The sequence below is a fragment of the Ischnura elegans genome, chromosome 1, assembly GCF_921293095.1.
Source record: "Ischnura elegans chromosome 1, ioIscEleg1.1, whole genome shotgun sequence".
NCBI classification, from domain to species: Eukaryota; Metazoa; Arthropoda; class Insecta; order Odonata; family Coenagrionidae; genus Ischnura; species Ischnura elegans.
In genome coordinates, this window is record NC_060246.1 from 81,319,926 (window position 1) to 81,331,756 (window position 11,831).

The 11,831-nt window shown below is 36.3% G+C and overlaps 2 protein-coding genes across 6 annotated transcripts in view; one reads left to right on the forward strand and one right to left on the reverse strand.

The window, feature by feature from the left end:
- Window positions 1-5,287, reverse strand: part of LOC124164336 (protein MTSS 1) — a 59,869-nt gene extending 54,582 nt beyond the window's left edge. For 3 of the 4 annotated variants that reach the window (XM_046541631.1, XM_046541624.1, XM_046541616.1), the window contains exon 1: window positions 4,624-5,284. In XM_046541631.1, the coding sequence (XP_046397587.1) occupies window positions 4,624-4,695 (72 nt within the window). In that variant the 5' untranslated portion in view covers window positions 4,696-5,284. Of the gene's footprint in view, window positions 1-4,623 lie in introns of all 4 variants that reach the window. The other variant, XM_046541640.1, reaches the window with a different exon arrangement.
- A 977-nt stretch (window positions 5,288-6,264) lies between these two features.
- LOC124164355 (transmembrane protein 115) lies at window positions 6,265-10,342 on the forward strand. Of its 2 annotated transcripts, XM_046541654.1 has the most exons (4): window positions 6,317-6,496; window positions 6,849-7,119; window positions 8,890-9,063; window positions 9,170-10,342. In XM_046541654.1, exons 2-4 carry the CDS (start codon window positions 6,890-6,892, stop codon window positions 9,453-9,455), a joined length of 690 nt encoding a protein of 229 aa, XP_046397610.1. In that variant the 5' UTR covers window positions 6,317-6,496; window positions 6,849-6,889; the 3' UTR covers window positions 9,456-10,342. The 2 variants fall into 2 exon arrangements, with proteins under 2 accessions (XP_046397601.1, XP_046397610.1); XM_046541645.1 differs by having other exon boundaries at window positions 6,265-7,119.
- The last annotated feature ends 1,489 nt before the right edge of the window (window positions 10,343-11,831 follow it).

Sequence of the window (11,831 nt, forward strand, 5' to 3'; positions counted from 1 at the left end):
TTTCTGGAATTATGTCGGGGTGCGTTAAAATTTACTAAAGAAAGAAGAAGGGAACAGTCAATATAAGAATTAATAATTTTGTAAAGGAATAGGGCATCAATGGAGGAACGCCTGTCAGATAAGGATTTCAGATTTAAAAGGGATAGAAGATATGAAGTATTGTAATTAGAATGAGGTATTCCTAATTTGAAATTAATAAATTTGAGAAATTTGTTTTGGACCCGTTCAAGCCGTATTGAGTCTGTGTTATAATAAGGTGACCAGTTTACAATAGAGTATTCTAATTTTGAGCGTACCAGAGCTATATAAATAGTCCTTAAAGCATGAAGATTGTTAAATTTTAGACAGGTTCTCTTTATGAAACCTAAATTCTTTAGGGCATCGCAGACAGTTCGGTCTAGATGTACCTTGAATGAGAGCTGGCTGTCAAACCAAACACCTAAATCGCAGACAGCAGTAGGTCTACCTAATACAGTGGAATTAATGGTATACTCATGATAATAGGGCGTGCAAGAGTGATGGAAAGTCATTACGCTACATTTTGGTACATTGAGTGATAACTCATTTGCATCAGCCCACTGCACTAGTAGGTCAATGTTTTTCTGTAGCACATGAGAATCCTGCAGGGAAGCAATATGCTTATAAATCTTTAAGTCATCAGCAAAGAGCAGGAAGTTAACGTCATCGAATATATTATGAATATCATTTATAAAAAGACAAAATAGTAAAGGTCCTAGATGACTGCCCTGAGGTACACCAGATAGACAGGGAAACGGCTCAGAAAAAACATGATTAATACGGACCATTAGAGATCTGGATTTTAGGTAGTTCTCGAACCAGCTTAAGAGCTTGCCATGAATACCTAAGGAATACAATTTGGATATCAATAACTTATGGTTCACTCGATCAAAAGCCTTACTGAAGTCAGTGTATATCACATCAGTTTGATAATTGGACTCCAAACCACTAACTATAAAATCTTGGAGCACCAATAGATTGGTTGAGGTTGATCGACCACGCATAAAGCCATGTTGCTGTGGTACTATAATATTTTTGAAATGAGGAGTAATTCGAGAAACCAGAATTTTCTCCATGATTTTAGGTACACAGGAGAGAGTTACTACAGGTCGATAATTACTAATATCAGTTTTATCACCAGTCTTAAATATAGGTGTAATGTAGCTTAATTTCCAGTAAGAGGGGAAAAGACCATTATCTAATGAATGGTTGAAGAGCAGGGTGAGTGGAAATGTGAGTGATTGCGAGCAATTCTTAAGAAATATCGGTGGAATACCATCTGGCCCTGATGATTTGTTGATATCCAAGTTTACTAACACATTCAACACTTCTGAAGAAGTAATTTTAAGAAATCCCAAATTAATAGATTGAGTGTCGCTAGGTACAGAACTTGCACTATTTAGGGTAGTGTATACTTGGGAAAAATAGTCAGCATGAAATTGGTATCACGACTCTTCATTAGAAAGTAATTCTTTCTTCAACTAATAGCCACAGTAAGGTTAGAATATTAACTTTTCCCGACATAATAGTGATTCAAAATGAAATTAATGAAAAGAAAACAGAAGATGAATGAGAAATATAATTTACAATGAAAATACATCTTCCTTATTCAGCCATTCTCCATAAGTTAAAGATAAAAATACGAGAAAGTTGTTACCCACTCTTCATGAATTGGTGACTTTAGAAGGGCCCCAGTTCATTACCTTGTTCTGGGAGAACCACTCTTTGAGGAAAGGGATTGATTACAGGAGGGTCAACAACCAAGAGCCACGAATGGTCAATGCAAGTAGGAGAGGAAGAGCAGTGAAGGGGCTGCCTGCCTGACATGAATGTGTGATATCATTAACTTATCTGTGGAAGAGTTAAAGTTTTTGATTATGTGCGGCAGACAACTTGAGAAGTAGGCGACGGATCAAAGCAATGACTAAATGCAGATCTCATCATTTTTCAGACTCTACCACAATCAGCAATAAAAAATATTGTGAACAAGCCCATTTTTTAATAACAGGATGTTTGCAACAGTTAATGTATGGCATAGTATAGTATCTAGAGTAGGCAACTGGCAGCTAAGGCCATTTACACCATGAGTGTGTTTTTGAAAAAAATTCCCGTTTTGGGAAAGAAGAGTGGAGAGAAACCTGGTGTTTGCATTTGCCTGCTCATTACGAAAAGTAGTACGGGGACCATGGCTTAGTACTCTATCCAACTGATGGGCTAGAATTCTCCTCTATCAAGGACACAAAAAGAGATAGTCCAGTCTCTGAAAAATATCCAAAACCAATGGGATGTTAAACCAGACACTCAAGAATGAGAATCTAGCACTCTAGCCACCACACAAACCTCTCTAAATCTTAATGCAAGTAAGATATTTCCCCCACTGCTACGGTTACAAATACACCAGTCTTGTTTCACATAGGAGGTTATTACCCACAGAATGAAATGATGCCGCTTTAGATCCCAGGTAGGTGTTTGAATGAAGATGGTTGCACAAACTAATGGTTATGAAAAATTTTTATGCCAAAATCATGACTTGGCTAAGGCTACTTCTGATAGCAGAGAACATGTAAATGCAATTCTCTGCCTACTGATAAATAATTCCTATGTGTATGACGAAGACTATTGCAAATTCTAATTTGTTTAATGTCCAATAAAACTATTATTATTATGATATTTGGCAGAAGCAACCTACCCTACTTCATTCTTCAATACTACAATACTCTGGGATCTGAAATGCCAAAAAAAACGAGGCATAGCAATCTTCACAACACCATAAAATTGTAGGAAATACATAAGCTTGAGGAAATTAATTACTTTGCATCATCTATGCACCTAATTTTTAGCCAAGGTGTGAGATGTCCCTTAATTCATTAATCTATCAGATGATTGCAACTTGCATATCATTACTAGTCGCCCTTTGTAAAGTAGGCCTTCCAAACTCACTCATTCATCATCACTTTCATTGACGAATTGCATTGTTTCAGGTGTGATTGCATGGAATTTTATAATCATTGTGAAAAACTATTAATAATAATAACTTTTTTCTCCACAAATTTTAATACACAACAGTTCAAAGATCTTCAGCATGAGGCATATTGGACATACACGAAATTGAATAGCTCGTCATTCTTTCTAGTTGCTAAAATTTGGGGAAGGAATGAATTAGCATAATGTGGAGGCAGGGTAGGTGGGAGCGAAGGACAATGGTCCCTTATGACGAGTATGAGAAAAGGTTAAGATGGCTGGGGAAGATTGAAGTAGCTCCCAGATCATTTCTTGGGCAGGGATACTGTCAACAGGTCAAGGAAATGTAGCTTTTGATGCTGTAAAGTACTCCTATCTCGTTTTGAAAGATTCCCTTGATGTGTCCAGGGATCCAAAAAATGTACCAAAGGCCTTCACAAGGGAAGGCTAAGGAAGGCGGAGTGAGTCTCTGCAGATAAAAGGTTTATCAGTGAATGTATGAATCCAATAACCTTTATGAATGCCATTTCAACGAGTAAAAATAATATATTTATTAACAATTCACTAGATATATAAAGGTCCCCAATGAAAAAATTGCATAAACCTGTATAAAATTTGAATACATTCTTATACATTGTCATGACAATTGTATAAGAATGTATACAAATTTTATACAGGTTTATACAATTTTTTCATAGGGGGTGATAAACTAGCAACCTAAGTTTATGGAGGATGGCTCTAACATATTTGGCAGCAAGATAGGGAATACATAAAAATCAAAATCTACTGAGAGATATGGCAAGATATAAATCGAAAATAATAGACATCGACATAAAATTGATCATCTTAAAAACTACACCATTTTAAACCAAACAGTACTTTCTTCGTAAAAGCAATGAACATGAAGTTATAACATTTAACTAGAACTCGGTTTTACGACCAGGTATCAGGGAGTAAAACGAAATAAATAGAAATCTCTCTCCAATAACAAGTAATTGAGGTAGAGATTTTAAGACTAAAAAATTTGATCTACGCTTCATGTCACCCATCATTCATTGGGTAAAATTACCGAAGTGATAAGAGTAATACACATTTGTGATATTTAAGTACGCTTACAGTGACAAAAAATGAAAAACTAAAAAACCGCCACCTCCAACATGACGGGTACTCACAGAAAATAAAACAAGTAATCCTATCGGGGTTAAGACTTAAATAACAGTGAGTTAGATTTCAACGCTAGAGCTTCGTTAAGCTCTACCCCAGAATTGAAATACATTTGCTGTTTACTGTAACTACACTAGACTATCAGCGACGTGCACGGGGTTATCCCACGGAAAGAAAAAAGTGATCGCGGTACTTTGTTTTGATGTATACTTATTAAATGGGCTAAGACACACACACTAGTATAATTTTACGATTTTCTCAGGCCATCGCAAATCCTTGAGAAATTTGATATTACCAATAGAGAGACTCTAGTCGATTAACATACCACTTTGATATGATAAATTAGGCATTCGGTACTTCTATAAATATTAGATTCCAAGCTCACGGTAAACGTTTAGAGTGCTTAGGTATTCAATGAAAGATGACGAAAACATGGATAGAAAATATCTGTCATATAACGGCTAAATTGGGTTAACTCACCTTTAAGTCTGTGATTATTTGTTGAAACAACAATCCCAGGGCACTACAGTCCCGTTCGATGTTTCCCTCCATATTGATTTGTTGATCTTCTGACGTCTCGTAGAAGCGATCACAAAGATTCTACTAACGACGACGACGGAGCTAAAGCCACAATTTTGACAAAAATTTTCATTCCGCAAGATTCCCGTTAACCAAAATACAAAAAGACGAAATCAACGGGATTGATCAGCGACTAAGCCACACACCTCGTCCGGACGCACAAAATCAATGTCTTTAACATGGCATTTTTAAAAAACCAATCTCTCTCTCTCCAATGAAAGTGAAATATAAATTGATAATAAGATATGCCAAAGATATAAATATTTTTCATCAGTCTTCAATACAAAGAGTCGTAGACGATCTCCACTATCCAAAGCTGGGATATAGTACGATTAAGTAAACCTGCCAGTAAGTTCAATCAGGAACGTCTGCCTAATCTCACGGCTTATTTTACATTTCACAAAGATAAAATACGCTAAAAATTGCATTTTGCCCTGCAAGAGGCCACGGCTACACGTAAAAAAATCACGAATCGACAGCGTTTCTCTAATCGTTACATATACGTGAATGCACGATAACAGGCCAAGCGGACAGCGCTTCCTATTGGGATTTGATGCAACCTATGCGGCTCAACAAATAGGAAAAATACCCCTAATCGACCCTTATAACGCTTATAACCCTAGCAAAATGCATCCGCCATTTTATGTGTTTTATGCTTTCTTTATTTATTGCATATTTAGTAGAGGAAATGGAAGAAGGATTCACTGGAATGTATCTGGGAACTTTCGCAAACCTTCAATCTGCGTCGAATGGCTGCCAAAATCTTACTTCTCAACCCCCTCCTGTACATTTTTCAGCATTTTTTATTGCTCTGCGCTCTTCACTAATTAACTATTGAAGCTTTTCTCTTAAAATTTGTTAATGCATTTCCAAAGAAATACTTCAATATAGTCTCCATTTTATGTTCGCTACGGATGTTTGAAATAAACATTTCTGTGCTCTCGCCGGTATGGAATTCCGTCGAGGTTTACGAATAAGCTTTTGCAAGAAAAAAACCCTCCGAATATTTAACTTCTAAGGAGCATTTGCTCATACTGGTTGAGATCAAAGGATTGACTACGTACTGGTTGAGATCAAAGGATTGACCATACTATACAGTATATTTACCGACGCATTTTTGACGGGTGTCTTGTGTGATTGAAATAGGCACGAAAGTGTACGTATCCAGAAAGCAATATCGGAAAATTTAACATTAATCACTTAAGATTAAAACCAAGGTCTTCAAAACATTGAATTGAATAAGCGTAGTTGTACACCACATTGTTACTGACATTTTACGAAATTCATCACATATCAGACGAAGAAAAAGAAATTTAAGTCATCACACAAAAACAGCTGAATGTCTATTTCTCATTTTATGACATTCACTTAGGATAAATTCAAATCGCTAAGTATAAACTATAAATCCAATTTGCTATGTTTATGGATTTTTTTAAAAATAACCATCTTCTCTACAAAGGAAATAGGCGATGTTTTCACGGATAGCACCCGGTTCCTGTCCCATCTGATTAGCTAGTTTCTCTGGCAATTTTCTAGAACGCTGAGTCCCTGATTCCCTGGCTACTACGTATTATTTTGCATTTTTTATCCACCTTAAATCGGAAATTCACTGCATGAACGCATGAACATCGACCTATCGAGAACGACATGTAAATTCGCTGTTATACTGTTTTACGTTACATCTTGGAAAATGGCGTCTTTCAGGGCGTTCAGTAAAAATGTACCGTATTTGAGGCAGCAGTTTCTTGCATTATTAGGAAATACCAGCGCATCTGTTAAGTTTATATGCATTGTTGTTTTTTGCACTTATTTCTTGTCTTTTTCTGAGACTGCTATAAGAGTTCTTAGTGTCACACCTGGATATCTTATGCCCCCCGTGTTTTGGATTTGGACAGCTTTTACGTATTGTTTCTTGGAAATTCACTTCTGGGAAGTTTGTGTTGACATTATCACCGTTGGCTTATGTGGAAAATTAATTGAACCGTTATGGGGTGCTATGGAAATGATGACCTTTTTCGCTATCATCAATATTGGTGTCGCTATTTTGAGTGCGGTGTTCTATTTGTTTCTGTATATGTGCACGTTTAATACTGACTTGTTGTTTACTGTACACATTCACGGATTAGCTGGATACATTGCTGCAGTATCTGTTGCAGTGAAACAGATAATGCCGGATCACTTGCTGCTTAAGACACCGATTGGAAAACTTACGAATAGGAATATTCCTTTGAGCGTTTTGACGTTATCCTTGATATTCTGGATCGTTGGACTTTTGGAAAGCACATACCCAACTATGTTTACTTCAGGACTTCTTACAAGTTGGACATACTTGAGATTCTATCAACGCCACAGTAATGGAACCCGGGGTGACATGGCTGACAGCTTTACCTTCTCCAGGTGCGTAATTCTGCTATCTTTCTTGCTATCGAGATTTTGTTGTTGGTTTGCTTTTATTATTTGCCATATTCTAACCGCAGTTGAAGAATGGTATGTGTTATCAGATATCAGCAAAGGTTTACCTAGTTGTCCATCCCTGTATCTGCTGTCTTGAAACAAGTGTTTTCATTTTCGTCATTCAGGTATAGCTTTTGGCACCAATTTTACTTCGGTCATCATGGTTAAACTAATTCTTTAAATTTGCAAAATTCGTGTGGTAGCACATGCAGAGATACTTGTTGCACCATATCCTGTGTGTGTGGAAAGGGTGGTAACCTTACATAAGAGCAGCCTTTGACTGGAGCTTGTCTTTCATACAATTTTTATATCTAAAGTATTCCCGAGAGACAATACAGCTATTCAAAAATTCTATTCGTAAATCAAAGAAATAGTTTTATGGGCCGAAGACCCTATTGGACTGAAGGCCCCCAGCATATACCATGTCCCTTGAATTTGCGGTACAGCCAAGATCGCGACCCATCGGAAGGCAACGGAGAACACGTGTAATTCAGTGGAAAATCAGCTGTAGTTGAGCATGATATCTCTTGGGAACAAGTAAAAGTTGATGGAAGTATTTTTACTCCGGCTACCCGAGAACCAGGTGACACATACAGCCTCTGGGAGAGCATGAAATCTTACAATAATTTTAAGTAGTGACGGTTTTTGGTCCCTGGGCAGTGGAAGTTCGCTATTACTGAAGACTGAGGGAATAAAGAGAAAATTGGTCCCAATAATTATAGCCAATAGGATGATGTCGGAGGACTAAGTACTGCCTCTGTTCAACGTCATTGTCACCATGAGCATCACTGTTGGATAAGTAATTTCAAAACCCAAAGAAACAGATCGTTGCCACTTAAGCAAAATAATGCAAGCTCACTTTTTTCTCCTGTGCCTTGTTTAATTTAGTAGTGGTCCCTCCCCTCCCATTTATTATTTATAAACCTTAGCACCGCATTGAGTTTGCTTTATATCCTGAAGGACTCGGTTTTATTGTGTATAATTTTCAGTCGGATATTATCAACTTTGGGAACGGGTGCTAATCTGTTTGCTTATGATGATTTTTATCTTCAGTTACGGGTACCTATAAATGATGCAAGGCAGTAAACCACTGAATGCATTGACCCCAATGTTGTTATGTTATTTATGTCCAGTATAGAAACCTTAGGCATTGTGTTTTACTTTTAATTCATGTTAGGTATTCTTCTGTATTTTCTAACATGCCTGATTGGATTTTGGAATATTAATATTTTGCTCTTATAGTTTGGATTTTGGAATGTTAATATTTTGCTTTTACATAATAATAGTTGGACTATTAAGTGTATGTGAAGTATGATGAAGGAAGGCTTTAAATTATTTTCATAGTGCTTTATCTGGGATGTCAAAGAGAAGTCACCATAGTAAGATTAGCGTATGAGAGAGCTGTGTCAAACCAATCCCAAGATTGTTGACCTATAATTATGATCTCCATAGTTTAGCTTGTTATCATCTGAAGAACTGACTAACTAAAATATTTGTGGGATAATGGTTTCATAGTGAATCGTTGATACTGTTGTATCTATGATTCTTTTGATAAATTTGAGATTCATCTAATGGCTCCTTGGGTAGCTAAAAGCTATGTTCGATATTTATAAGCACTCTATGATACGGTTGCATTTTGTGGAAGAGATACATAAAAGAAAAATTAAGGATAAATAATAGCTGTATCTCATCTTCTCTCCCTTTTGTTTGTAGTTTTTTCCCAAACGTTCTTCAGCCACCTATTGCTGTTGTAAGTAACACCATCTATGGTTCTTTGGTAAAAATTGGAATTTGTTCAAGACCTGTACGGAAATATAATGCTGGTGCACCCACAGCTATAACTATTAGCTTGCCTGGAATTGATCCCCATGATATGGAACGGCGGAGGTTTGTAAAACTTTCCCTTTTTGAATACTGCATTGAATGCATTTATTGAAAGAAAATTTATCCTCATTCTATGACTATTTCAAATTCTCATTTCTGTGACTTACAGGCAAATAGCTTTGAAGGACCTCAGTGAGCGTTTAAGTAAAGCTGAAAGACAACAGCAACAACAAGGTTGGCCTCCTGCTGAAAGACCAAAAATATCTCCAGCTATTTCTACTACCAAGGATGGGAAAACAGGTGTAAAGTCTGTTACCATTGCTATACCTGGAGAAGAGCCAGTTGCACCCAGTGCTCAAATGTCTAGTGTTGCATCCATTCCTGGGGGAACTGTGACTTCTTCAGTGAACACTCCAAGTGATAATACTATTCCAGTGCCCTCAAAAACCACGTGATTTCATGTTAGTTAACCATGGTGTTGTATGTCACCATCTCTGTTAATCTTTGAATGGAACTTGGAGGAATTGTGTATCAAAATTACTTGCTGGAGCAGTTTTCAGAACAATGGCAAATGATTAGCCTTCTTCCAGTCAGAAATGGCCGTACCTAACTATGTATATAAGTTTTTTTTACGTGTGTGCATGAGTTGGTCTGTGTTAGTGTGTATGTTGGTGTGTGAAAATGTGGTACATGGATCTCATCTCTTTGGTGAGGAAATGTTGTGATCTAGGATGATTGTATGCTGTGAAACCTTCAAGTTGGTCTAATTGTTGGGGACCATTTCTTTAAAGATATAGTGTGTGTTAATGCCATGAGCATTTTTGTTGTTATGAATTTTGTTTTTTTTAATTCTGAACATCTTAAAATTAAGTCATCGGCATGGCTTTAACCAAATATTTTGTGGTGAGATGTATAGTCATATTGCTACAAGAATATATTTATTTTTATTTCTGAAGTTTTGTACATTTGAAAGAGAGATTTAACTGTAGTAACCCATCGAAAAAATATTTATATCAATTGTTGTCGACTTATCCTATGGTAAGTAACACTGCGAGAAATAACTCTCCTTGCACTTTTGGTACCTATATAATCGTACCCATTACAGTATTTTTGGAATATTGATGTCCATGATAGTTTTTAAAATCGTTAAATTGTATGCCAGAATAATATATCAGTATGCCTAATGCATGCATATCATAGGCATTTAAATTCTGTTGTACATATATACACATGATCAGGTCAGTTTTATGATGAGTCATCAAAAAATGTTTAGCAATCTCAAAAGTCAGTTTGGTGCTAAAATTTGAATGGAAATGAAGTCTCAATAAAATAATTAAATAAAGATGATATGATAAAATGAAATCATTTTAGAATTAAGTGGTGAAATGTACTGGTTACATCGCTAAACTGCTGAAGAACTTTTCCCTTGGGTGGATGAAGGATCAAGAACTGAAGTTTGAGAAAGGTTTCATGGATTTATCAGTTACATGAAGGAAAGAAAAAGAAAATTTTTAATTTTATTTCCTCACGATGAAAGCAGAGGAGTGAGCGTAATATGATTGAGTGTCCACCAGGTCTTGTTTTGCCTGTTCTTTTTTGTGATTGATTCTTGTTATTACCCAAGGAAATGACTGCAGACTTGCCAGCTGTGTACCATTTTGAAGTCTCCTATAAGTGAGAAAATTCCAGTGGAAAATCATTTGTCCTATCAATTTTGTGGGCATGAAATTGTAATTACCTGGCATGAGTTCCTAACCTGCATCAATATAAAATACATAGGTAGTTCTGTACAAATTAATGTTCTGTTGGAATTTTTACCTTCAAGTTTTGAAATTTTGGTAGAGAATGAAATTGTCAGTTGTTTTTTTTTTGCCTGAGTACCCAACTTATGTTCACAGAAAAGTCAGGTATAATATATGTTAGGTTTCAAACTACTTATATATTCCAGTCCTAGTTATGCATAAGTTATTAGTTGTGCCATTTCTGGATCTCTGGTTTTCATTCTTTAAGTAAGAATGTCAGATTTGGCCTAATCAAGGAACTCCCTTATCAATTTCAATTGGAAATACATATAAATTATAGGTAATATTAATTTGGGGCCACAATTCATAATTTACTCAAACTCACTCCTTTATTCGGTTACTTTCAAGTAAAATAGAGGAAAAGGTTACATATGTTATGGGTTGTATACCACACGCTAACATGCTGGAGGGACATCCTACTGGACTATTTCTTAGAACACTTAAAACTTATCGTGTGAGCCAAATTGCACATAGTGGGTCAACGAGATCTCTAGATAAGCAAGGCACATGCCCCTCTCAGATGCTGAAAAAACAAAAAAAAATTAATATGGTTATCATTGCCTTTTATTTAGTATTTTACAAAGCCTTGGTCATTTATTTTCATATCAATATAAAGAGAATATTTTGTGCAGTAACTTTTTAATCTTGTTTTTATTCTCAAGTGCGAGTAGATCGTTAGCCAGTCAGACCCTTTTGCCCCCTCCCCCCCAGAAAAAATCCTGGATCTGCCCTTGGTTGTATTGGTTTATCCTAGGGAAAGATAGGGCAATGGAATGATACAGTTACTAGTGAAGATGCTAAAATTTAGTGACAGGAAGCCACTGTTATTACCCTTCTCATCTCCTGAGGGAGAGGGCAGCAGATCTTCATCATGCATGCAATGGTGATACCACAGTGTTCAGAACAGCACAGTAATTTCACTACAGGTGAGATAACATTTACTTCAATGGCTGTAGTACAGCGATATGGAGGGCAAGAGGAAATTACCATATCATCAACCCAAGGAGACGTAGTACTATATTCTTAATT